The sequence below is a fragment of the Grammomys surdaster genome, unplaced genomic scaffold, assembly GCF_004785775.1.
Source record: "Grammomys surdaster isolate TR1022 unplaced genomic scaffold, NIH_TR_1.0 371, whole genome shotgun sequence".
Lineage (NCBI taxonomy): Eukaryota > Metazoa > Chordata > Mammalia > Rodentia > Muridae > Grammomys > Grammomys surdaster.
In genome coordinates, this window is record NW_021604790.1 from 1,234,043 (window position 1) to 1,260,639 (window position 26,597).

Genomic DNA, 26,597 nt, shown 5'->3' on the forward strand with positions numbered 1-26,597 from the left:
GAGTGGGGAGAGTGGCTTGGCATGCTCGGGGATTCTGTGCTCTAGGGAAATCAATAGATCAGAAACCTCTCAGGGGGACTCTGCTGCATTTCTGAACAAGAAGGGGTTAACTAGGGCGCTAAGAGTCCAGGGCGGGGTCCGCGCTACAGCCTAGGCAGCGGGCGCGCGCTCGGGCGCTGCTGACTCAGCAGCGATTCCCCTGGTCACTGGAGGAGGATTCCAGGTTTGCTCCGGTGGGTAGTGTGCGCCTCTTGGGGGATCTGCGCAGTTTTCGAGCCTTTCCTCGTTTCTGGCTCCAAGAAGCCAAAGTTATAAGTCTCTACCGCCAGAGGCTCTAGGACACATGACTAGCCAGGCTGGGCTAGGCTAGGCTGGACGAAGTGCAGACTTCAGGCCAACGCCTCCCTAGGGACCTGTACACCACGCCCTTTTTGCCCCTAGACTCCAGGCTGGAGCGGTGGTCTGACTTTACTGACCGGATACTAAACTGGGAGTATTGTCTCATTTGAGCACAATCCTGGCAATTGTGATTGTGCAAAGCAAAGACCAGAAATCAATGCACCATCTCTAGAAGCCATCCTGATGGTACTTTCATATTGAAGTGGTGCATGCTGAGATTTCCAAGGGCCAGAGATTCCACAACCATGACCTCTCTTCCTCTTCAAGATCCTAGACACTTGCCGGCTGGAGAGTTCTGTCTGATATCTAACCTCCTATTTCCTGGCAAGCTCAGCGCATTTCCTTTAACTTGATTCCCAGGGGAAATAATCGGCGCAAGCGCCCCGCACTCTGAGCTCAGGGCCGGTAACACCTCTTGGGATATTTGCCAATTGCAATCCCCCTCTTATTTTTTTTTTTAAATCCTAGGTGGAAAACTCCATCTCAACATTTTTCTCTTTTCTTCTCAGGTAGGATATTACTCTTGATCCTCCTGTCTCAACCTCTGGAGTGGCTGGGGCTACAGGTATCTGGTCCACACACAGTCAGACTCAACTTTTTAATTAGCGTTTTTCTTTCCATAGCAGAACTTTAGAAGGGATCCAAAAAACCATCCCAAACTAGAATCTCTTGCCTCCTACCCCTACCAGACGCACGCACATACAGCTTGGGACAGCATCACCCCGTACATTTCACACGCTGGGAGCTAGGTACTTGCTAAAGCAGCCATTGCTGGATAACACTAGGGTTGTTAGAAAGCCCTTTCTTACGACTCCCGAGGAGAAACCCCGCCCCTCCTCACCTGGCAGCCTTCCCACCTCACCTCGGTTGGCAGAGACTGAGTGAAGCAGAGGGCGTGTCATCACTCAAAGCTTTAGCAGACTCAGCAACCCCTGTCCCCTCACGCCTCCCACTCAGACTCAAGCAGGGGTGTGGGGGTGTAACCCACTGTCTTGGCCCTGCTGCAACTCCTTTCCAAAGCTGGTAATTCAAAAATAGTAACAGTAGTTGGGTTGCATCTCATTTACATTAGATCAATTTAATTAAGCTCAGAGGCAATCCCTTCAGATTCTGAAGTCTTTCTCAACGTCCCCCTACTTACTCCCCTTTCTATTACCCTCCCTGGGATCATTTCTTTAGCCCTCCCCCTTCTCTGGAATTGTAGCCCTAGTTGTCCCAAGAGAGACTGTGGGTCTCAGTAGGAGCGGAGCAGGAAGAAAGGCGGAGTCTGCGAGGGCAGCGGCCACGAGGGTTGGGCTTCGGGCTGCATCCTCCGCCCTGTAGCAGCCTCCGCAGGTCCCGGCGGAAACGCAGGCCCAAAAAGGCATAAAGCACCGGATTGAGGCTGCAGCGGACCAGCGTCAAGCCGCCAGTGACCAGCAGAGCTAGATCCTTGCGCTTGCTGGAGGAGCAGCTCCGCTCGCGGGCTGCCAGTAGATCGGCTGTATCCAGTAGCAGGGCGAGGCTGTAGGGCAACTGCAGCACCACGAAGGCCACCACCAAGGCCACCACGACACGCAGTGCACGCCGCCGCTCTGGCCCCCTGGCGGCCAGAAGCGTGCGGCCCAGGAGCGCATAACAGGCTGCCATGACTCCCAGAGGCAGTGCAAAGCCAAGGACCACCTGCGCCACCGCACTTGCCCCTTTCACAGTCTGCGTGAGGCTTTCGGGAAAGATGAGCCGACAGTGTCGTTGGCCTTCCCGTGGCCCGTCCCGGCTGAAAAGGAGTGCAGGTAGAGCCAGAAACAGCGACAACAGCCACACGAAGACTGAGACCAAGTGCGCACGGCTAGGCGTGGAGGGCCGCTGCCCGGCTGGGAGAGCTCGTGCGATGGCCACATAGCGGTCGGCGCTGATACAGGCTAGGAAGAGGAAGCCGGCATGGAAGGAGGCCGAGTAGAGGCCTGAGATGGCACGGCAGGTGGTACTTCCTAGATTCCAGCCCTGAAGAACCCCTGCTGCAGCAAAAGGCAAGGTCAGGGCCAATAAGAGGTCAGCCAGGGCCAACTGGAGCAGGTGAACGGAGGTGGGAGATCGGGTAGTTCGTCGGGCTGCCAGATGTGTGGCCAAGACTAGGCCATTGCCCGCCAGACCCAGCACAGCCACCATCAGGGAGACACTGGGTTGGAAGGCCCGACTGAAAGCCTGGACATCAGCCTTGTAACAGAGCTCTGGCAGCGGCCCAGCCGAATAAGCCTCATCGTACCCGGAGTAAGGTCCCCAGGAGACCTGGTGGCATCAAAATGAGAAGAGGGACCATGTAAGACACATTCCTACACCCCTCCCTCCTCTCACACAGGAGTTCCTCACTTGAAGCCTCAACACCAGGAGAAAACACGAACACACTCACTCTCTCTCTCTCTCTCTCTCTCTCTCTCTCTCTCTCTCTCTCTCTCTCTCTCTCTCTCTCTCTCTGTCTCTCTCTCTCTCTGTCTCTCTCTCTCCAGATTCTTGCGAGTGTGCCTCGAACAGACAGTTAAGCTTCCCTTGCTGTCTCCGTAGCTCTGCTTCCAGCTTCCTGGGTGACCTTGAGCAGCCACCAGCTCTTTCTGGATGCCACTTACTAAGTGTTTTCTACCCAGAGTATAAGTCCTGTTCAGCCCACCTTTGCAGGTTAGCAGTGAGCACTGTTGAAACCATGCAAGATAATAGAAAACAGAAACATCTAGGTCGCCCTAGACCAAACATTTGTATTATTAATAAATCTCGGCTCTTCTGTTCACTTCTGCAGTGCCCTCTCCTGGAAGGCAGGACGGATGCAGGGCTTTGCTTCAGCCCTGGGTCCTAGGCTTCAAGCGTAGGCTAGAGGAGCTCTGTCTCCTTCCCTTTCTCTCCTCCGCCCTACCGTTAGAGCACAGATGTATTGAAAACACTCACACCAAAGGGGTCTTAGGTAAGATTTATAGGCTCCTGCACAGGTGCTAGATGACAGAGGCCGGCTGTCAGGCAAGAAACCCCACTCCTTTCCCCTTCCCCACCCTCTCGGCAACCCTTCTCCCCCTCCCTGCCCCGACTCCCACCTGCTCTGTGGGCTTGGTCCACATCTCTGGCTACAAGGGTTTCTGAGGTACAGCCACAGGGGCTAAAGTTAAATAACTAGCGGGGCAGGAAGGAAGGGGTGGGGAGAAGGGCCAAGAAGGAGGGTGGAGATTAGGGTCTGTGGGTACACTTTTCCATCCCACCTTGCCCGACTTCTATCTAGTCAAAGGAAAAGGAATGCTTGTATGGTCTTAAGTGCGCTTTGTTTTCCTCTGAGCCTTCCCTGTGTAAAGTACAGTAAGGTGACAACGCCGAGTTCACAGTTACGAAGGTGTCCAGCACTGAGCCAGGAGCACTATTTACCTTCAGAAAACATTTAAAAAAAATGCTCTTCATTCCATCTTTAGGCGTCCGTCTTCAAAGCTTTTCCCTTTTCCTCGAAAATGCCACCTCGCCTCCTCTGACTTCTCTTTTTGGCCACCCTGTAGCCCCAGTCCTTGTCGGCCTTGGGTTACTTGGGGGTATTTCCCAGAGGCAGGTTGTCTACCCCGCCCTTTCGTAATAGGGCTGAGGCACGCGCTTGCGCGGGGTCCGGGAAAAACCTGCGTGCCAGGAGAAAGGCTGGGGGAAGGGGGCGGAGAGAGGGAGACAGAGGGACAGAGAGAGAGAGGAGAGAGATTGGGGTAGGAGAGAGGGAAGGGTGGGTAAGGACGAAAGAAAAAGCATCGGTCAGCCGCGAATCCAGGAGAAAAGCTGGGGGCCTGAGCACAAGGCAGACACCCAGGGTTGGTCAGCTCCGCATGATGAGTCTCCAGCTCTTCAGCATCCTGCTCGCCGCTGTGGTCTCTGGAGCTCGGGGCTGGGGCTACTGTAAGTGTTGGTCTCAGAGGCAGGTGGGATTTGGTGCAGGAATCTAGAGCTCACAGGGAGGGTCCTGCACCGCATTGCGGCTGGGTGGTCGCCGGTGCTTTCCATACGCGCCGGCTGGCTCCCATCTTTTCCTGCCTCTCCCCAGCGCTCCGCAATGCAGTTCTGAGGCTGCTGCGCGCGCGCCGCCGTCTGGGGCTGGTCTCTGATCTGAGAAACCAGTCAGCCCAGGAGATTTGGAGCTGTTAATCCAAGCGGGAGCCGGTACCTAGGTTTGAGGTTAAGGTTGGCTCTAAGTGCGGTCCTGGTGACCCAGACTAGAGTTGAGGCTTTTCCCTAAGGGGCTGGGGCTAGAATTGAGAGCTAGCCCAGAGACTAGGTAGGGTTTGTGGTTGAGGCTGGGTTTTATGGCTTGAATCCAAATAGGAGTTGTTGACCCTGACTAAGGCCAAGGATGATGCTAAGAATGGGATTAGGGGAATAGATTAGGAGTAAAGTCTGATTTGGGGATTGGTGCACGTTTTAGTGAGGGAGTGCTGATGATCGGAAGTGATGGTAACGCTGGGGTTAATTTCGTGTTCTGAGGCCCATTTAGGTTTTTAAATACGCTGAAGTTTGGGGGTTATGTTTAAGGGAAGACTGAACCAGGGCAGGCACTGGGCTAGCAAGGATCTGGCTTTGAATCTATACGTGGAGGCATAGAGTTACCCTAAGAGGAGAAGGGAGTAGCTGTTGCTGAAGCCCAGGTTGAGTGCACGGCTTTAAGGTAGGGCTGAGTCAGCCATAGGGGGGCAGTGAAGAGGTGCTTTAACTGCTAAGTAGGCACAGCCTTTGGAAGAGGGGGGGTCACATTAACAAGCTCATTTCCTCCCACCCCCACCCCCATTCCAGATGGCTGTAATGAGGAGCTGGTGGGGCCTCTGTATGCACGGTCTCTGGGCGCTTCCTCCTACTATGGACTCTTTACCACAGCCCGCTTTGCCCGGCTACACGGTGAGCTTTCCCAACCAGGGAGGGAAGGGGGACTCCAGAGAGCTAAGAGAAGATAGTGGGTGGTAAAAGCCTTTGCCCCCTCTGTAGGCATCAGTGGATGGTCTCCCCGGATTGGGGACCCGAATCCCTGGCTCCAGATCGACTTAATGAAAAAGCATCGGATCCGGGCTGTGGCCACACAGGGAGCCTTTAATTCTTGGGATTGGGTTACACGTTACATGCTGCTCTACGGGGACCGTGTGGACAGCTGGACACCATTCTACCAACAAGGGCACAACGCGGTACTCTCGGTGCCCAGGCACACATACTTGGGGAGCCTTCCCCAGCTCTGGGCCCTGGGCTGGGCACTAGCCTGAAGGGAAGGGGAGGGGACACCATGAGGCAAAGGTGAGAACTCTACTCTTGGAATTTAGTCAGCTTGGACTGTTTCTCGCCAATCATAAGGTTTAACACACTTTAGGGTTAAGCCTAGGAGAGCCTCCTGAGGGCAGTGACATTAGACTTTCACTTTGAAGAAATAATAGAACACTCTAGACCAGGGAAACTAGTCCCGTGTGTAATCATGGAGACGTGGAGATGGAGCAAACTCCTGTTACTGCTCCAGTCAAGGTTGGGGAGGTTTGAAGCCATTGCCGCCTGGGAAGCTGAGGGTGGGGACATAGCTACTACTGTTTCCAATCCCTACAGACCTTCTTCGGTAATGTCAATGACTCGGCAGTGGTACGCCATGACCTGCACTACCATTTTACTGCTCGCTACATCCGCATCGTGCCACTGGCCTGGAACCCGCGCGGCAAGATCGGCCTGAGGCTGGGCATCTATGGTTGTCCCTACAGTAAGGCTATGGAGGCCAGGGGGTGGGGGCGAGGATCCTGAGAGGGACCATCTCCCTGGTCCCCCACCCACCCACGGTCCTTTGTGCAGCATCCAACATCCTGTATTTTGACGGCGATGATGCCATCTCATACCGCTTCCAGCGAGGCGCCAGCCAAAGTCTTTGGGACGTGTTTGCTTTTAGTTTCAAGACAGAGGAGAAGGATGGGCTGTTGCTACACACCGAGAGCTCCCAGGGGGATTATGTGACCCTTGAACTGCAAGGGGCGCACCTGCTGCTGCACATGAGCCTGGGTGAGCTTCAGAACCCCACAAGGGCTGCCCTGCCTCAGCCTGATCTTTCCCATTAACTGTCTGAACCAAACTACCCTTTGTAGTACTTGGGGCTAGCAATAGAGCAGGGCTTGGAGTCAGAACTAGATTCGGTTTACCAACTGTGTGGTAACCTTGAACAAGGCATCATAAACACATAGACACACAAACAAATTTTTGTATCTCATTTGCTTTTCATAACACCCATGTAATGAGGGACAAGCAGCAGCCTCCTCTCCACTCTAGGCTCTGACTGGGTTCTGGGTAGCCTCTTCTCTGTATTGAGATGCTGCTGGCATGGGAGCTACAGCCTGCTAGAGTCCTCACTCTGTCCTGCATTGCCCTCAGGCAGCAGTCCCATCCAGCCAAGACCTGGTCACACCACGGTGAGCGCTGGTGGCGTCCTTAACGACCTAAGCTGGCACTATGTGCGGGTGGACCGATATGGCCGAGATGCTAATCTCACTCTGGATGGTTACGTCCATCGCTTTGTGCTCAACGGCGACTTTGAAAGGCTGAATCTCGAAAATGAGGTGACCAAGGGTGGGGTACCATTTTGGGGATATGACAGTATATAAATGTAGGGGGGATCCACTCCCCATCCTACCACACGTGCCAGAAAGTCAGTTCTTAGCCGTGGTTCTGGTCCTCACCGGAGATCTCCTAAGATGGGTCTAGAAATCCAGATTTGGGATGCAGGGGAAAAAGTAGAAAATTGTCCCCTAGTCTCCTCCCACAATTCTGTGCGGTTGATAAAGACCATGTCTCCATCTGCATTTTAAGTATCTAAGACAATTTGACGTGCTGAAGGCCTACAGCTAACTAGTGATGATGTTTAAGGCTTAAGCCTGAACGCAAGCTTTATTAGCAATTACCCTGGGGAAGTGTGTTCCAAGTCTTTCTGAAGACAGGCCTAGTACCCTTCTGTGGAAAGGGTACTTACTGTGCATGCATGCAGGAAAGGCAGGCGTTCCTCTAAGCACAGGGAAACCTCTCTTCGCCTGCTTCCTACAGATATTCATCGGGGGCCTAGTGGGCGCAGCACGTAAGAACCTGGGCTACCGCCATAATTTCCGTGGCTGCATAGAAAACGTGATCTACAACCGGATCAACATTGCTGAAATGGCAGTGCAGCGCCATTCACGGATCACCTTCGAGGCCAGTGGGCATGGAGATTTGGGAGGACAGGGACACTAAAGCCACTTGGAAAGCCAAGAGGCAGCAAGGAAAGAGGTCTTGTTGGGAATGAGACCCATTCTGAACGCTCAGATTCTCAGATGTGGGAGAGTACCACGAATTCAGAGATTTAAGTACCATTCACCCCTTAGTTCTTAGACAACAAGGAAAATGAGGTGCAGAGGCTGAGAGCAGTTTGACCAGGAGCATGTGACTCCGAGGTGACAGGGTAGTCACTGGGAAGTCTTTTGATAAGCTTTCCTCTTTGGTCGACTCAGGAGCTTGTGCGCATGCTCCACAGCCTTTGGGCTAAATTCGGCTTGTACTCTGATACAGCTCTTAGCACTCTGAGAGGGAAATTCTTTCGCTTTGTGGATATTAGGATTAGCAACGAAAAGCAAACGTGTGGTGGGGGTGGGGCGTCCAAAAGCAGGCTTGTTTGAGTCTCTTCCACAAATATGGACATATTTCCATGGGGAATGGAAGGACCACATTTAGAGATCTTATCTCCGTCAATACTTAGGGAGTGTCTCAACTGGGTCTTAAACCCAGTGAGAATATTGATGGCGAGTCCTGATGCATCCATCCATTCTTTTCTAGGGTAATGTGGCTTTCCGGTGCCTGGATCCCGTTCCACATCCCATCAACTTCGGAGGCCCTCACAACTTCGTCCAAGTGCCTGGCTTTCCACGCAGAGGCCGCTTCGCAGTCTCTTTTCGCTTCCGCACCTGGGACCTCACAGGGCTGCTCCTTTTCTCCCGCTTGGGGGATGGGCTGGGTCATGTGGAGCTGATGCTTAGTGAAGGGCAAGTCAATGTGTCCATCGCTCAGACTGGCCGCAAGAAGCTTCAGTTTGCTGCTGGTGAGGGGCTCTCGAGAAGGCACAAGCAGGCTAGAAAGGGGTGGGATCTGGAAGAAATAGGTGTTCTCCAGTTCTGGGGGATTCCTGAAGATGCTTGCCAGCTTTGCACACTATATCAACGACTAGGGCTGTGGATAGTGAAGGGAGCCATCAGAGGTGCCACTGTGCAAGAAGTGAAGTGTAATAATGGGGTGCACTTTGACTGCTGTTGAGATCCAGTGCAGGGCTGCTGCTTCCCTACTCAAGACCATCTTCTCTCTGGGCATGGTGACTTGTGGTAATTTACACCCATAATGTCAACATCTGGGAGGCCAAGACAGGAAAACCACAATTTGAGGCCAGTCAAGACTATATAGTGAATTCTAGGCCAGCCTGGACATTTTGAGATACCCTGTCTCAAAAACACAGCAAGGTGGCTGGAACCCTGCTTGGGTGTTGTGCAATAGTATTATTAGCTACTAAACCACTCTCCATCCACACACTCCCTGTAATTCCATGAGGATCCAACTCCCCCTTCTGGCTGCCCAGGGTACTGCAGGCATGCTCAGAGTTTAAAAATATATATTTTTAAAAGATGGAGTAGGGGGTGGGGGACGACAAACCAGTCTTCATGTATTTTGGTTACTGCTTCCACCTACTTACCCCCTCCTTTCTTCTTCAGGGTACCGCCTGAATGATGGCTTCTGGCACGAGGTGAACTTTGTGGCACAGGAAAACCATGCGGTCATCAGTATTGATGATGTGGAAGGGGCAGAGGTCAGGGTCTCATACCCATTGCTGATCCGCACAGGGACTTCATACTTCTTTGGTGGTAAGTGAGGGGCAACTTTGCCCTCTCTCTGGGTGGGAAGGTACTATTTCAGTTCTGATGGGGTCACATGGAGAGAATTGGAGAGACCAAGCCTCCTTTTATCTCTGGGACCTTGGGGTGTAGGTTCTTGCCATTGTTTGCACTTTGATTCTTGCTTACTTTCATTTATGTATGGCTCTCTCTTAGCATTTCCTTAGCAGGGGTTGTGGGGGGGGGAGTCTCAAAGCTCTCCTGGGAAGGACCTTACAGGTGTGGTTGCTCTAGGTTGTCCCAAACCAGCCAGTCGATGGGGCTGCCACTCCAACCAGACAGCATTTCATGGCTGCATGGAGCTGCTCAAGGTGGACGGTCAACTGGTCAACCTCACTTTGGTAGAGTTTCGGAAGCTTGGTTACTTTGCTGAGGTCCTCTTTGACACATGTGGCATCACAGACAGGTATCTAGAAGGTTCTCTCCCTAACAAGTGACCACTCCAAAGCTCACTTCCATTTTTCTTTTTAAAATAATCTCCCTTCTCCTTATGTCCATGCTCTCCTACACAGAGAGAGAGAGAGGGAAAGGGAGAGGGAGAGGGAGAGGGAGAGGGAGAGGGAGAGGGAGAGGGAGAGGGAGAGGGAGAGGGGGAGAGGGAGATATTCCTCCTTCACCTCTTTCCTATTTCTTCTTGTAAAGTTGCAGGTACCCAGGATTTAAAGTTTCTATTCAGTCCTAAGGTTTTTGTCTGGCAGGGTCTATTCTCTTTCCTTTCCTTTGGCAGGAAGAGAATAGCATTTGATCCCTGTAGGCTACATAGTTTGCCTGTGTCTAGGGTTGTACCCAGCTAGTTCGGTGTGAATTGAGCCAGGGGCCTGGTCCTTTGGGCAGCTGGTCCCAAGCCTCTTTCCCTTGGTGCTGACCCCTTCTGCAGATGCAGCCCTAACATGTGTGAGCATGATGGACGGTGCTACCAGTCTTGGGATGACTTCATCTGCTACTGCGAACTCACCGGCTACAAGGGAGTTACCTGCCATGAGCGTAAGCTGGGTGGTCTAGGGGGTCAGGGGAAGGTTATAGGGGATCAGGAAGCTGCTAGACATGGGAGAGATGGCCATTCTTCCAGTCTTCTAGATCCACCATTGTCTTGTCACCCCCCCTCCCCCAGCGTTGTACAAGGAGTCCTGTGAAGCCTATCGGCTGAGTGGGAAATATTCTGGAAATTACACCATCGATCCTGACGGCAGTGGACCCCTGAAGCCATTTGTAGTGTACTGTGATATCCGAGGTAAGTGGCTTTCATGGGTGGAGGTAGAGAGTTGATTAGGCAATGTATGAGATGTGGGGCCAGAGAAGCTGTAGGAGGGGCCAAAGTCAAACTGCAGTGAGGGTAAAGGACGGTGTGGAAAGGGACACCTAAAAATTCATAATGTAGCCTTACAGCTAAATTCCCACTTCTGGCCATTCCAGCAGCCTCAGCTCCGTCCTCTGACGTGGAGGGCCCAAGGCTGGACTGAAAGGAAGCGGTGGCCACTTTTATTGACTCTAGTTAGGTTGGCAGGGGGAAAGAGATTCTTGTCCAGCCAAAGCCCTGTCCCCTTTCTTTCAGAGAACCGAGCATGGACAGTTGTGCGACATGACAGGCTGTGGACCACTCGAGTGACAGGTTCCAGCATGGACCGGCCCTTTCTCGGGGCCATCCAATACTGGAATGCCTCCTGGGAGGAAGTCAGTGCTCTGGCCAATGCTTCCCAGCACTGTGAGCAGTGGATCGAGTTCTCCTGTTACAACTCCCGGCTGCTCAACACTGCAGGTTGAGGCTGGCGGCGGGGAGGGCAAGGCATAGCTGGAGGAGAGCCTTGGGTGGGGGTAAGGTCGGGGCTGCTTGAACCTAGGTATGAGGACCTCAGAGGCTGATGCAGAGGCAGGGACAGGAAGCTGCTTGGTGTCTTCCCCAGGAGGCTACCCCTACAGCTTTTGGATTGGCCGAAATGAGGAGCAGCATTTCTACTGGGGAGGCTCTCAGCCTGGGATCCAGCGCTGTGCCTGTGGGCTGGACCAGAGCTGTGTGGACCCTGCACTGCACTGCAATTGTGATGCTGACCAGCCACAGTGGTAAGGACAGGAGGGCAGGCTTTTAGAGACTCTAAGGGCAGCTGAGAGGCAAGGTTGAGTCACTGCATCCTATTCCCACAGGAGAACAGACAAGGGGCTCCTGACCTTTGTAGACCATCTGCCTGTCACTCAGGTAGTGGTAGGTGATACAAATCGCTCCAGTTCTGAAGCTCAGTTCTTCCTGAGGCCTCTGCGCTGCTATGGTGACCGTGAGTGCAGACTCCTTTGGTGTGCCTATCCAGCATTGACTGTTTCCACAACCTAGATCACCTGACCCACTGGGACTCTCTAGGCCACATGGCCAGATGCTTCTGCTGTTATCTGACCCTTGTTCTTCTGCACCTTATTCACCACATCTTAATCTCTCTTCAAAGAGTCTCCCAACTCTCCCTGCTCTGCCCTCCCTCCTGCCCCCCTCCCCCCAGGCTCCTTTACTACTCCACTTTCCAAGCCCCTGGACAAGGCCTTCCTCACTGTGTCTGCAGGCAATTCCTGGAACACCATCTCCTTCCGCACTGGAGCTGCACTGCGTTTCCCTCCAATCCGCGCCAACCACAGCCTTGATGTCTCCTTCTACTTCAGGACCTCGGCTCCCTCGGGAGTCTTCCTAGAGAACATGGGGGGTCCTTTCTGCCAGTGGCGCCGACCTTACGTGAGAGTGGAGCTCAACAGTGAGTGGGCAGGCTAGGCGGAATGTGGGGAGACAGAGATGGCTAAGGGGGCTGCGTTAGGGGACAGGGCAGTCACCCTTATGAGAGGTGGCAGGGAGAGGATTAGAATCACCCTGGGTCCCAGTCTTGGAGTTTGGCTATCTTTGGGCACATGCTCTGCTTCTGTGAGTCCTTGGCCCTTGTGAAGAAGGAGCTAGGCTCCTGAGGCCTCAGCCATCTCTAACTAGCTTCTGCACTTCTAGCGTGGGCATGGAAGCTGAGAAACTGCAGGAAATCTGTAAAACTGGGGAACAGATTGTGTGGTTTTAAGCCTTTTGTAGATTTTGTCTTAGGCTATGAACAAAGTGGAGGGCTATAGGGGGACCCCATTAGGTGAGGCCATTGTATTGGGCAAGAATACTGTAAGGGATCTGGGGATCTGGGCCCCCCTTACCCCCTTACCTACTGTCATGCTGTCCAGCATCCCGGGATGTGGTCTTTGCCTTTGATATTGGGAATGGGGATGAGAACCTGACAGTGCACTCAGATGACTTCGAGTTCAACGACGACGAGTGGCATTTGGTCCGGGCTGAAATCAATGTAAAGCAGGCCCGGCTGCGAGTGGACCATCGGCCCTGGGTGCTAAGGCCCATGCCTCTGCAGACCTACATCTGGCTGGAGTATGACCAACCCCTCTATGTGGGTAAGCAGCCATCCAGAAGGGAGAAAGCTTCCACGACATTCCTACACTCTCATGGGTCATGTTTCCAGGAAGCCCATGTTCTAATCCTCTCTGCCCGAGTGAGCCAAGGGGCCATGTGTCTCCTTCGCTCCCTTATATCCTAGTCCTGCCTCCTGGCCCCCTGGGCTTCCTTCCCACTCACGGTACTTATTCCTATCTCTGACTCTACAGTCACTTTAGGGGAGCTCTTAAGATGTTCTACCTTTGAGCTACACCCCCAGCCTCAGCTGCTCCACTTTTTCCTGACCAGGCTCTGCAGAGCTTAAGAGACACCCTTTTGTGGGCTGCTTGAGGGCCATGCGTTTGAATGGAGTGACTCTGAACTTGGAGGGCCGTGCCAATGCCTCTGAGGGCACCTTCCCCAACTGCACGGGCCACTGCACCCACCCCCGGTTCCCCTGTTTCCATGGAGGACGCTGTGTGGAACGATACAGCTACTACACATGTGACTGTGACCTCACAGCTTTTGATGGACCGTATTGCAATCACGGTCAGTGCTTCCGGTTACACAGGATGGGGGTGGGAGTGGGATGACAAGGGGCCTTTTAGGGCACGATGGGAGTTTAGAGGGAAGGGGAAAGAAAACAAGCCAGCAGTCATGGAAAACTAGAATTGTCAGTAGACTTCTGAGCTCTTAAATAAATGAGTCAATCAGGCATTTGAAGCTGCTGGGTAACTCCAAACTCATAATGAAGAATGGAGTGACAGTGGAGCCGGCTAACACAAGAGCCACAACATCAGACAAATAACTCCCACTTTCCCACTATCGCCAAGGTCACACAGGTTGCTCCCAGACCCCATGCACATCTACTTTGTGTACGTGCAGATATATGTGCATGTATGTATGGTGGTGTATGCATGTGTGCACGGAGGCCAGGGGTCAACCTCGGGTGTTGTTTCTCAGGTTTATCTACCTTGTGTTTCCAAACAGGGTCTCTCACTGGGACCTGGAACTCAGTAATTAGGTAGGCTAGCTGGACAGTGAGCCATAGAGATCCTCTTGCCTTGGCCTCGCCAGCAATGGGCTTACAAGTGTGTGCCATGACAACTAGCTTTCTGTGTGGGTTCTAAGGATCGGATTCATGTTCTCACACCGGCATAGCAAGCGCTTTACCAACTGAACAAGCGTCCTAGCTCTGGTATTGACTTTGGCTTCACAATACATTTCTCCCCTGGCCATGTCCTGTCTGACTTGTCACTGAATTCCCAAAACATGTCTACAAGCTGACTGTTGGTTGAGGTGAAGCTTGAAATTCAACATATCCAGACTATATTTTCTTAAGGCTGGCCCAAGGTAATCTATGGGGCAGGCGGGTTACTGTGGGTGGAGTCTGGTAGTTTAGGGAGATTCAGGAAGTATGAGTAACAACACATAATTGGACAGAGTCAGGGTATCTCAATTCTAATCTTGGCCATCCACATAAACCTCATCCTTGGGGGAAGTCACTACTCATCTTTAGGGTTCAATTTCCTCACCTGTAAGTGCAGGGACGAGACCAGATGACTTTCCAAGTTTCTTGTATCATTATTCTTCTATTAAGTGCTAGATGGGGTGGTGTGAGCCTGTAATCCAAGCACTTGACAGGCTGGCTGAGCCACAGGACTGTAAATTTGAGCTACAAAGACAGTGTCCCCAAAATTGAAGGGGTGGGAGAAGCAAATCACGGCAGATACAGGTGTGAGCATGGGTTGGTGACATAAAAACTCTTTGAACTTGTGACTGAGAAGTCTGGAGCCGTCACCTTGTTATCTCTACTTCAGATATTGGTGGATTCTTTGAGACTGGCACATGGATGCGCTATAACCTCCAGTCAGCACTGCGTTCTGCAGCCCGGGAGTTCTCTCACATGCTGAGCCGGCCAGTGCCAGGTTATGAGCCTGGCTATATTCCGGGCTATGATACTCCTGGTTATGTGCCTGGATACCATGGCCCTGGGTACCGTCTACCCGACTACCCGAGGCCTGGCCGGCCAGTGCCTGGGTACCGGGGGCCTGTCTACAATATTACTGGAGAGGAGGTCTCCTTCAGCTTCAGCACCAGCTCTGCTCCTGCAGTCCTGCTCTATGTCAGCTCCTTTGTACGTGACTACATGGCTGTGCTCATCAAGGAAGATGGTAAGTCCTCCATGGCGCTCTCCTTCCAGGTGCCCAAATTCCCATAGAGATTAACTAACGCAAGGACCCAGTCCTTTAGAAGATGAGGCGTGGAAGCTGAGAGAAGAGCCCATGTTCCTCCTCCCACCCTACAGGGACCCTACAGCTTCGCTATCAGTTGGGCACCAGTCCCTACGTGTACCAGCTAACCACCCGGCCGGTGACCGATGGCCAACCCCATAGTGTCAACATCACCCGGGTCTACCGAAACCTCTTTATCCAGGTACAAGAGGAGGGGATGGGCCAGTTAAGTCATAGCCTCATGATCCTGGCTATGGCACCAAGAAAATGATTACATGTCTGAAACACGGTTCAGTATACAAGGGATTTTCCACATGTGCCACCTCTCATGACCCTCACATCAGCTCTGTGAAGTAGGTGTGGCTAGAAATTATTCTGAGCTTCACTTTACAATCTAGTCAACAGGCTGAAGATAAAATGTTTTCCTTACACTAGTAGGGGATATTGATATAGCGTAGTTGACAGAGTGCTTGTCTACTAGGCATGGAGCCCTGGGTTCCATCCCCAGCACTGCATAGCCTGGGCCTGTCACCTCAACATAGGGGAGGATGGGGCAGGAGACTCAGAAGTTAAAGATCATCCTTGGCTACAAAGCAAGTCTGAGGCCAGCCTGAGCTACAAGAAAGGGGATGGTGGTGCTGGCGAGATGCTGGGTGGGGGAAGCCTGATAGCCAGAGTCTGATCCTGAGATCCACACTGGGACAAGGGAGGAACTACTGCCATGTTGTTACCGAACTCCAGACAAACTGTGTTACTCCCCGTAAGAAAGAAAGTGTAGCTGGGTACAGCAGCTCAGGCCTTTAATCCCCACACTTGGGAGGCAGAGGTGGACATGGATCTCTGAACCTAAGGCCAGCCTGGTCTACACAGTGAATTCCACGACAGCCAGGGCTATGTAGACAGACCCTTCCCCTCCCGCCCCCCCCCCAAAAAAAATCCAGAAATAAAAGTCAAACTATTAGCAAACTGCAAAGCCAGGGGTCAATACCAGACTGAGTCTCATGTGTCAAATCCTATCTCTGGGCCCAGGAGTTTGTTCATTTTGAGCAAGGCTAGTTTAGGCAGAGTGAATTCCCTCATGGTCTTGGCTGTGTCCATCCAGGGTTTTCCTCCCTCCCGCACTTCTCCTACCCCAGGTGGACTACTTCCCTCTGACAGAACAGAAGTTCTCTCTCCTGGTGGACAGCCAGCTGGACTCACCCAAGGCCTTGTATCTAGGGCGTGTGATGGGTAAGCTGCTTGTGAGGGCAGATCTGGGGAGAGCGGCCAGCGAGAGGGGGAAGCAGAAAGAGCAGCTCGGGTAGTGAGAGGGAACAGAAGAGGGGCAAGGCTTCTGGGTGGACTCGGATGCCTCATTCTCGGCCTCCTCTCCCTCAGAGACAGGAGTCATCGACCCAGAGATTCAGCGGTACAACACCCCAGGTTTCTCAGGCTGCCTGTCTGGTGTCCGCTTCAACAATGTGGCTCCTCTCAAGACCCATTTCCGAACCCCTCGCCCCATGACTGCCGAGCTGGCAGAGGCCATGCGGGTGCAAGGAGAACTGTCAGAATCTAACTGTGGAGCTATGCCACGCCTTTTCTCTGAGGTGCCACCAGAGCTTGATCCCTGGTACCTGCCCCCAGGTAAATCCCTAGGTACAGGTGAAGACGGGGGTGGGGTGGGGGGGTGACAGTGATGGGAAATGGCTCTGAATACAGAGGCAGTGTCTGTTAATCAGCCTTTCCTCCTCTTTAGATTTCCCATACTACCATGACGACGGATGGATTGCCATACTCTTAGGTTGTAAGTAGCACTGACCTCAAACCTGATTTCCTAAGATTACCTTGCCAGCATAATCCCTGGTTCCTGCCCTCAGATGCAGGGTGGGTGGAGTTGTTAGCTGTGAGATGGCAAGAAGGGTGAGACAGACTATGCCTACATCAGTATATAGCTGGGGGAGGACTAGGCAGCTATAAATTTTTAATTGAAATGAAATATTAAATGCAGCCCTAGTTACAGGATGAGGAAAAATAGAGATGTAGTAACATCTAGAGAAATTAAGAAATTAGAGAAGCCATCAGAGATATGGAAAGAGTAAAGTGGGCAGTGGATAAACCAAGACTTGACATTCTAGACAGAGCCATGGCTTGACGACCTGACATAGTTATGTCTGCTATACACAGGTGTACATGATGCTTTGGCCAAGTGTGTTTGTGTGTACCCCAAAGACCGTCCCTAAGTTGTTCCTTTTCTTCCATTCAGTTTTGGTGGCCTTCCTGCTGCTGGGGCTTGTGGGAATGCTGGTGCTGTTCTATCTGCAAAACCATCGATACAAGGGCTCCTATCACACCAATGAGCCCAAGGCCGCCCAGGATTCTCATCCTGGCAGCAAAGCTCCCCTACCTCCCTCAGGCCCTGCCCAGGCCCCTGCCCCTACTCCAGCTCCCACCCAGGTTCCGACCCCAGCCCCAGCCTCTGGCCCAGGCCCCAGAGACCAGAACCTCCCTCAGATCTTGGAGGAGTCCAGGTCTGAATGAGTCACAAGGGCTTCAGGGACCAAGGCCAACTCCTCTAAGTCCCCATAGCTCCTGCCTCTCCCCTCCCCTGCCAGGGACATTTGGCTCTTCTTAGCAGGCTCTGTTCACCAGGAGATTCCCCTCTTGCCAAGTTTGGTGCGCAGAGCTACAGATGGGACCAAAGGGAGTGGCCGAGCCTCACTGCCTAAACCAATGCCCTGCTCATCCCCACCCCCACCCATCCCCAGTTCCTGGCTGTTTGCCTGCCCTACAGGAGAAAGCTCATGGATCTGAGACAGGCCTTTCCTGCCATCTCTGTCCCAGCTGCTGGCAAGGATTAACAACGAAGGGCAGGGGAGATGAACTGCCTCCCTTCCTGTGGACATTATCAGCAGGGACAGATGTGGGAGACAGAGGGGCTGCACAGGGCAAGGAGGGAGGAGGCTACTACAACATACCCTGGAGCCTCCCCCTGCCCTGCTGACCGGCTGTCTTCCATCTGCTTCCTCTCAGCTGGGGCTGAGGGAAGAACTTCGTCATCCCCACCCCTAGCTCACCCAACCCTTTTTGTTCTTAGAGACCAAGAGGCCTCGGTTTAGCACTTTAGTACCTCCACTGCTTCACATGCTTTAGCCAAAGCCATAAAAACCCTGCAAGTAGAAAAAAAATATGCAGACACCCTGCCTAGCCAGCCTTCTACTCTTGTACCCCTGTCCAACATATGCAATAGCCTTGGTGCCTGTGTGCAGGCCTGGCCCCCTCCAGTGCATGAGGCGCCCTCCCTGTCTGCTCAGAAATGCTGCTGTGTTTGCCCAGGAGGTCATATTCTTTATATATATCTTTTGTTGCAGAGTCTCTCTCTAGAGAACTATATATTACTCTAATTTTTTAATTATCTGTTTATATATAAAAGAATTCAGTGGGCTGTCCTGTGCTGTGCCCAGTTTGTGGCGGGATCCTGTGTTTGATGTCTCATGAGTCCTGCCAGCCACTCACCCATGTGCTGGCCTCCACTCTAGAGCAGGGCAGAGCCCGCTGTGCCCTCCTGAGCAGGTTCAATAAAGCAGAGTGGCAGAGCCCAGTCTGTGTGTGGTAGCTGAGTCATGGCCAAGAAATGAATGGAGTCTTCTTAAGGGAACTACTCTGAGAGCTTGGAAATTTCTAGTCCTCAAAACCTATGCTTATAAGCCAGGCAGTGGTGGCACACACCTTTAATCCCAGCATTCAGGAGGCAGAGACAATCGAATCTCTGAGTTCAACCATGGTCTACATACAGAGCAAGTTCCAGGGCAGCCAGGACTGTACAGAGAAACCTTGTCCCCAAAAACCAAAACCTATGCACCTGCCAGGGGCTTCACCTGGTCACCCCACCTCCCACGCCTGTTTCCAGAGGACAGTGTGGGTCAATGCTGAAGCTTCTACCCAAGTTGTTCCCATGCCACCACCTCGTATGCTTCCAGCCCAAGCACGCAGGACACAACTTGCCAAAATGGACTCTAACACTTTATTAGATACGAGGTCACAAGCCACAGGACTTTAAAGTGCAAGAAATTCACTGGCAATAAAGCCACATGTATGCCAGTTCCCCACCAGTCCACAGCACCTCACTTTATCATTTTACATGATGTGGGGCAGAAGTGGAGAGGAGGGGTGAAACCCGTCATTAAAAATAGAGGACAGTAGGAACCAAGAATGAGCGGCTGGAGGAGCGTAAGTATTATTGGCCTGAACTGCGGAAGGAGGGGCTGCCAGTGATGCTTGCGGAGGGAAGGCCGCGGTCAGTTTGGAGCCAACACATTTTAAAGCATTCTCATGACCAGTCGCTCCTCCACCTGTCTCTGGTTTCCCAGAGTAAGTAATTCAGCGCCTACAATTAGGCTTGAGGGTATCCCTGATACATACAACAGACACAAACCACTGGCAGATGTCAATTTCAGAACTGTGGTAGGGACTGGCCCAATTGGTGTGTGGGGAGAGGCTACTGGCAGGAGCTGTGGGGTGTGTACTGAGTGTGAGGAACACATGGACCTACCAGTGTAGTGAAGGAATGTGTATGTGCACAAGCACATATGTCCCATGCAAGGCTCTAAGAGGCGGTGTGGTGGAAGGGAGCCTGGTTTCTTTGGTGGGAGAAGGGAATGGTTAGCAAGGACCACAGGAGCTCTGGGTCTCCTGGAAGCAAGAAGCCTGCCCCAATTCTACCACTACCTAGGGCAGCTGTCACTGCCCAAGCCCTTTCCAGAACATGCCCCTGGTTCTCAGCACACCAGACCCCAGGCAGCTATGCTGACTAGTTTTTGTTCTTGTGTCAAGCCAGCTCCTCCTGCCTCTCAGATGAGATAGAACTGAAGAATCTTCCACTCTCCTCTTCCTCCAGAAGTGGGATTCAGGCAGAGGCCTTGGCTCAAACTCCACTCCAATCTACAAACCTTCTAAAAGAGAGTTAAAGTGCTTTGTTCTCTATGAATCCCAGGGAGGATGGTCTGCTTGCCAGTCTGCCCTGCACTGTGACACCCTCCTAAACAAGCAACAGCACCCCTCACCCACCTGTAAACACAACCAACAGCAGGTACTACAGATGGGGTAAACCAGACCAGTAACATCTCCCTCTAGTCTAGATTAAGAGCCAGCTACCCTGAAGAAAGAAGCGAAGCTGCTCCACAGATAAGCCTGAGGAAGGAGGGCCTGAGGACACCTGTGGCTTCACTGACCCAGAATACTCACTCCCAACCAGGCTTAGCCCACGCTCAGCCACTGTAGGCATGCTGCCACTGAACCAGAACTTTGGAAGGAGTCTGGTCACTGGCACACATTCCTGGGAGCCTGAGAATGCCCTACTACCACCATAATCTATAAGTCTTTTCCCAGGGTCTAGCTGGCTCTCCCTATGTCCAGAGGATGGGGAAACTTAGCTTTCCCTCCTGTATCCTTAAATTCTGCTTTGATGTCATGGAGACACATCTCCCTCTGAGTTCTGTCTGCAATGCCTGCCAGGCTCACCTTTAACCTTGAGCACCTGTAGGCTCCAGGGACCTGGTTTCACTTAGCAATGCCTGACAGCCATTGACAGAAGAACTCTTGATTGAGAAAGCTAAAATGGTAGCACTGTAGATTCCTGAGGGCCCACAGCTTGGGAGCTGAGGAAAAATCAAGCACTGATATCATCCCAAGCCCACAACCTCCTCCTCTGACATGGAAGTGCAGCTTCTCACATCTGAACTCTCCTGGGAGAGCAGGTCTTCACCGCCTCTGTTTCCCCTCTCACTGAGGCAGTGTGTCCCCTTGGAATAGAGTGGAGGCCTAGTTATGCAGGAGTGGGTGGGGTTTCTCAGCATGGAAGACATTGCAGGAGCTGGAGCAGCAGTGGTGTATGCCTGAAGCCATGACAGTGCTGCCACCACAGCACTGGCACGGGGCCCAGAGGGCTAGAAGACGTCCGTTTCCCTCTCAATGCCCACATACTTGAGGGCATCAGCTTGGCTGTACCTATCCCAGGGCAGGGAGGAGGAACCAGGTTACTCTGTGATTGACAAGATGGGGTCCCCTCCTGTTTCCCTTCCACCCAATTTCCAGCAGCCATTTGTAATGTTCCTAGTTCTGAGGCAAGCAATGGTAATTAAAGACCCTCTCCTCCACCCACTGTAGCTGCTGTAAGCCCCAAAGCAATTCCCGACAGTTACTCCTGCCTCCTTCCCAACCACCTCACCTATAATCAAAGAAGAGCTCTTCACCAGCCTGAATCGCTCTCTTGGCAAAGATCCCAATGCGGTGGTCTCCGTTCACCATGACCACTGTGGAGAGGAGAGGGCACGCCTAGGCTGGCTTCAAAGCCTTCCTAGTTACTCCACACTGCAAGCCAGCACTCAGAATTCTGGGCTGATTTTCTCCAAATTCCCAATAGGATCAAATGGAAATAGAATGCAGTCACGACAGCAGGTGCTTATCTTTCTTTTGGCTTTGCTATTGCGGCAGTGAGTTTGGGGAAATGGTGACCTCTAAATCACGGTTGTGGGAACAGAGTTTTAATGTTGTCAGTGAGAAAGGCGTATGAAAGGAGAGGCCTAAAATGATGGCAGACAGGCATCAAGAGTCTCCTTGGAAAAAATGGTAACTCAGTCATGAAAGAAATTCAATGAGGGAGAAAAATCACAGGACTCGAGTTCATTCAGCCCACCCACTTCCTAGGCTCCTGAAGACTCACTCACCTTTGGCATAACAGTTGGGGTTCACTGAATGGTTTGCAAAGCGAATTTTGTTTCCTTTCCGGGTAGCATCCACTACAAAATCTACATGACATAAATCAAAGAAAATCATGAGTGTCCCAGGAAACTACAGGTGGTATAAGGTCTAGCTCTGTGGCACAGGACAGCCTAGAACTTACTGTAAACTGTAATCCCCCATGCCTTAGCCTCCCTAGTGCTAGAGTTACAGGTCTGTACTACTATGCCCATTTTAGTTTGTCGAAGACAGGAACTCCTGTAGCTCAGGCTACCCTTGAATTTATGGTTCTAGCCTATCAAATGCTGGGATTATAGGCATGAGAAATGTACCTAGCTTCAACCCCCGCCCCCACTTCCTTAGATCTAGTTTAGGATCAGTTAAGAGGTAACAGAAACAATTTAGTCTAATGGGAACATGAAGCCCAGAATAGTAACAGGAGATGGGCAGAGCATAGCCTCCTCATGTGGGAACATCCCCTGTGGGTCCGCCCTCTGAATTTTGGATCTCCTCCCACCTACTGGTTAGGGTAGCTTCTCAAGTGGAAGTGCCCACTGTTCCCATTCCAAACCCAACTCAGAAATGAAGCGGAGCCTACAAGGCTTTCAAGCTCAGCTTAACACTGTTTAAAGAATTTGTTTAAAGACTCAGTGCTGATTTGAACCTGGATCACAGCAAAGGTTGCTTAGTGTAAAGACTTGCCCTTGGTAGAGAAGGCCATGCCATACCATTGTTGAGGTTGAAGAGGAAGCTGGACATATATTTATCATAGACCTTCCCTCGTCGATCAGCCTCATCCTGAGAGATGAGCTGGAGGAGTAAACAAGGAAGAAGAGGATGTCATGCCTGCTTAAGGTATGACACTGTCTGAACTGGGAAGGGTCAGTACAGGAGAGCAAGACTCTGCTGGCTCCATCTCTACCCAAAGCTGCCCAGGGTGAAGGCAAGAGAGAGCCAGACACCAACACTTGACAAACAGTGGTTTGTTTCAGGATTGCAAACAGTTCTGTGGGATCCCCTGAGAGGCCACATGAAAACTGGGCTGAGTTATTTAGAGATTAATTCACAGAAGCCTAACCCACAGAAAGTCAGAGAGTTTCTTGTCAGTACCTTCCCAGTAAGAACATGGGCTGAACCTGGAACACTCACCTCACCACAATATTCAGAAATGAATTCATTCTTCTGCACAGACTCCTTGATGAAGGTGCCCCATCCGGCCACATCGGAAGGGGCCAGCAGCAGGTGCTGGGGGAGAGGGAGGCAAGCCTTAGACGGCAGGCGGGTGTGAGTGGGTGTGAGTGCTTCATGTGCACGTGTGTGCCGGGGGCAGGTGGAAAGAACTACCAACTGTCAGGGGAACCTGAAAACAGAAAGGGTCTAAACCATTCGCTCTTGAGGGGGTGAGAACAAAAACTGGAAATGGTAAAGGAAATAGGATACTTTCTTCCTCTTCCTTGGGGACTTCTGGGGCCATAATGTAGGCAGTAGAAGGCACCAGTGGGGCTGTGAGGCCGGAGGTAAAGTGCTGGCCTCCCATGTGTGGAGACTTGGACTTCAACACAACACCACAGGGGAACAGAATGGTACATACCCCTCTGTTCCTTTTGGTATAATGGAAAATTAGATTAATTTGACCACTGACAAAATATGTCAACCACTTTTATATATAACCCCTCTGAGGAGCCAAAGGAACAATGACACCTGGGAATATTTCCTCTTTCCCACTGTGATCTTGACCCAAGAAAAGACCTCACCTTTTTGAGGCCACGCTGGATGCTGCAGTTTTTGCAAGACACCACCTTACAGTCCCAGTGCTCTGAGGCCCCACAGGTGAGGCACAAGTCAGGGTCACACTCACGAACTGCCAAATAGCATGGACATTGCTTGGTATTGCACTGAGTCTTACAGCGACAACCAGGAAAACGATTCTGGCCTGAGTGGGGAGATGGGGAGATGGGGATGGTTAGGAATCGTCCTGCACTGATGCAGGTCAGACTCGGTCAGGGACAGAAGAGAAGTGAATGCAACATGTCTGAGGACTCTTGGCACAACAGGCAGAAGGTTCCTTCCCCCGAACATCTGCCTTGTCCCTTAGACAAGGAAGTGCCTCCTTCAGGTCTCAGGACATGGCTCAGTCAGTAAAGTACTCACCATGTCAACATGAAAAATTGAATGTGATCCACAGAACCCACATACAAAAGTCAGGCATGGAAACACTTATGCTTAGAACCCAGTGCAAGGAAGGTGCAGACAGATGGATTCCTGGAGCTCACTGGCCAGACAACCTAGCTAATGAGCAAGCCCTTAGTTGTAGTGAGAGATCTCATCTAGGAAAAACAAGGTAGGTGGTTCCTCACAAATGACATCCAAGGTTGACCTCTGTCTACACATGCATACACATTGTACATGTATGCTTACACAGATACACAGATACAGATACACACACACACACACACACAGAGAACTAATTCCCAACGGACTAAATGGCAGGTGTGACTATTAAGTGCCACCTGGAGATTTCCTACAGGGTCCCCCTCTTATCCTTGTTGACAGAATTTGGAATTAAGGTGGCAATCACCCTAAAGAAAATTAAATCAGTGCTTTTCACAGTAAATCCTCCTCATCAAAACAAGCATCATCTTCTGAAACAAACGCATCCGCTCTAGGCTGTCCTCCGCTGCCCACAGCCCTCAACAGCACTAGCTCTTATCTGCTGTGGCTGAGATCACTATCTGTTCCTTGTCAGGTGACAATCACAGCACAGAGGCCTAGGCACTGCCCTCTGCAAACCCAGAGGCTGCCATCTACTGCTCGGCCACAAGCAGGAGAAATGAGCAAAGGTGAGGTGGGTAAGAAGTGGAGAACTATTTTTCTGCTGACACTACCTACCCTGTCTCCTACCAGAGATGTTCTTACCTATGTATGTATGTATGTATGTATGTATTTTTTATTTGATGTATGTGTATATCCATGTATCTATGTGAAACACATGCATGATTAGCCACAGAGGCCAGAAGGCAGCAGATTCCATGAGTGGAGTTATAGTTGGTTATGAGGGTGCTGGACACAGAACTCGGGCTCTCTGCTTTTAACCACTTGAGCTGTCTCTCTTTAGCTCCCTACACACTTATTCTTAATTTTAATTTTCTATATCTTTGGGTGAGCATGTGCACCTGCGTGCAAAAGCCCTTGGAAGCCAAACGGCAGCATTAGATCCTCAGAGCTAAAGTCACACTTTCTGGTAAGCTGCCTGTGTGGATGCTACGAACCAATCTAGGGTTCCATAAGAACAGTGTGCACTTTTACCCACCCTAGCCCCTCCTACAAGATATTAAAACTCCTCAGCTAAGTATGGTGGTGCACACCTTTAATCCTACCACTTAGGAAGCAGGACAGGTATATAGATCTCTGTGAGTCTGAGGCCATCCAGTAAGATCCTGTCTCAAAACAAACAAAATACAACAACAAAATAAACTCCAGCTAATATGAAAATATTGAAACCAATGTTCTTTATCCTGCTCACTTAATATATGCTGGGGATGGGGGGGAGGCGCTACTTCAGCCGGGGTGAGTATATAGACAAAGGCTAGCAAGCACAGGTCATAGATTCAACAGCTAGTCCAACAGTCAATCTGCAGTTATTACAGACATAAGAACCCGCACGGGTCCAGTGTGACGGTACACACTTGTAATCCCAGCAGCTGGGAGGTAGGGGCTGGAGAGCAGGAGGTCAAGGTCAGTCCAGAGGTCTGTGCATGTATTCTTTTTCTTTAAACTTTTCCCTTTAATTACAGACTTAGTGCGTGTATAGATGTGGAAGTGAGAGGCCAGCACAGGAATCCATTCTTTCCTTTTCCTCGCGTGGTTCCAGGATCTAACCAAGGCTTCCTGGCTAGTTCATTTTATTGCTTTTTCCTGGAGAACAGCCTCACAGCCCTCTTTTTTCTTCTCCTCTTTCCCCTCTCCTGTTCTCTCTTTTGAGGCAGGTTTTAACCTGGGTTCATTCTCCCAATGCAAGGGTTGGTTATAGGTAGGTGCTCCTGTCTCTACCTAAACAAATCTGGAGGTGGTAGGTGTTAAGAAAAGTTCCCTTAGTAGCACAGGTTGGCCTTGAACCCTGATCCTCCTGCCTCAGACTCTCACAGTGGAGTTCCAGACCTAATTACAGTTACACACTACCACACTCAACTCACATAACTTTTTTGTTCGCTTTTATTTTTATTTATGTGTATGTGTATGTCAAGTGTGCATGGATGTCCAAGGACAGAAGGTATCAGATCTCCTGGTGTCAGAATCACAGGTGGTTGTAAATTGCCTGATATGGGTGCTGGGAACCAAACTCAGGTCTGCCAGAAGGGCAGAAATTGTTTTTAACCACTGAGCCATCTCTCTGGCCCTACACTTTAAAAACCATCATCCTGAAGAGGAGACCCTGAGTGCAAAAGCTCCTGCTTCTCAGCTTTCCTACGAAGATGGAGACGCATCCTGTCTAGTTCCTGCTTCCAGAATCTCCACCTGAAGGCTTAAAAAATGACGTTCATAGCTAGGAAAGATGGCACATATCTGTAATCTCAGCTACCTATGAGATGAAGAAAGGAAAATTGCTTGAAAATACAGAGTGGGTAGGGAGAGAGAAGAAGGCAGGAGATGGGCAGGAGAGAAAAGACTTCTTTTGGTGGTGGGGGGCGTTTTGAGACAGGGTTTTCCTGCGCAGTTGCTCTGGTTGTCCTGGAATTCAAACTCACTCTGTAAACCAGGCTGACCTCAAACTTGGGAGGGCCACCTACCTCTGCCTCTGGAGTGCTGGGGCTAAAGATGTGTACCACCACCACCCAGTGTTTAGGGTTCTTTTCAGACTTTGTGAGTTTAAGAGTTGGGGTAGAACAGGGGTTGGAGAGATGGTTCAGCAGCTAGGAGCAATGGCTGCTCTTCCAGAGGACCTGAGATTGATTCCCA

At 51.4% G+C, this 26,597-nt stretch overlaps 3 protein-coding genes across 6 annotated transcripts in view; 1 reads left to right on the forward strand and 2 right to left on the reverse strand.

Annotated features, from left to right (window-relative positions):
* Positions 1 to 982: 982 nt before the first annotated feature.
* Ccr10 (C-C motif chemokine receptor 10) lies at positions 983 to 3,505 on the reverse strand. The gene is made up of 2 exons (XM_028780568.1): positions 3,459 to 3,505; positions 983 to 2,667 (listed from the first exon to the last, which is right to left on the reverse strand). The coding sequence occupies exons 1-2, from the start codon at positions 3,480 to 3,482 to the stop codon at positions 1,606 to 1,608; spliced, it is 1,086 nt and encodes a 361-aa protein (XP_028636401.1). The 5' UTR covers positions 3,483 to 3,505; the 3' UTR covers positions 983 to 1,605.
* A 715-nt stretch (positions 3,506 to 4,220) lies between these two features.
* On the forward strand, positions 4,221 to 18,504 carry Cntnap1 (contactin associated protein 1). The gene is made up of 24 exons (XM_028780552.1): positions 4,221 to 4,287; positions 5,107 to 5,277; positions 5,365 to 5,558; positions 5,965 to 6,112; positions 6,202 to 6,405; positions 6,772 to 6,956; positions 7,438 to 7,581; positions 8,200 to 8,461; positions 9,123 to 9,272; positions 9,537 to 9,708; positions 10,180 to 10,286; positions 10,414 to 10,533; positions 10,855 to 11,058; positions 11,204 to 11,360; positions 11,442 to 11,569; positions 11,846 to 12,031; positions 12,492 to 12,713; positions 13,003 to 13,242; positions 14,514 to 14,867; positions 15,002 to 15,129; positions 16,064 to 16,157; positions 16,305 to 16,550; positions 16,663 to 16,710; positions 17,170 to 18,504. The coding sequence occupies exons 1-24, from the start codon at positions 4,221 to 4,223 to the stop codon at positions 17,442 to 17,444; spliced, it is 4,206 nt and encodes a 1,401-aa protein (XP_028636385.1). The 3' UTR covers positions 17,445 to 18,504.
* Positions 18,505 to 18,904: 400 nt separating this feature from the next.
* Positions 18,905 to 26,597, reverse strand: part of Ezh1 (enhancer of zeste 1 polycomb repressive complex 2 subunit) — a 36,238-nt gene continuing 28,545 nt past the window's right edge. For 3 of the 4 annotated variants that reach the window (XM_028780446.1, XM_028780444.1, XM_028780445.1), the window contains 6 exons: positions 23,396 to 23,574; positions 22,791 to 22,886; positions 22,370 to 22,451; positions 21,629 to 21,709; positions 21,130 to 21,214; positions 18,905 to 20,909 (listed from right to left, as the gene is read on the reverse strand). In XM_028780446.1, coding sequence (XP_028636279.1) covers positions 20,849 to 20,909; positions 21,130 to 21,214; positions 21,629 to 21,709; positions 22,370 to 22,451; positions 22,791 to 22,886; positions 23,396 to 23,574 — 584 coding nt within the window. In that variant the 3' untranslated portion in view covers positions 18,905 to 20,848. Of the gene's footprint in view, positions 20,910 to 21,129; positions 21,215 to 21,628; positions 21,710 to 22,369; positions 22,452 to 22,790; positions 22,887 to 22,920; positions 23,002 to 23,395; positions 23,575 to 26,597 lie in introns of those variants that run through there. The other variant, XM_028780447.1, reaches the window with a different exon arrangement.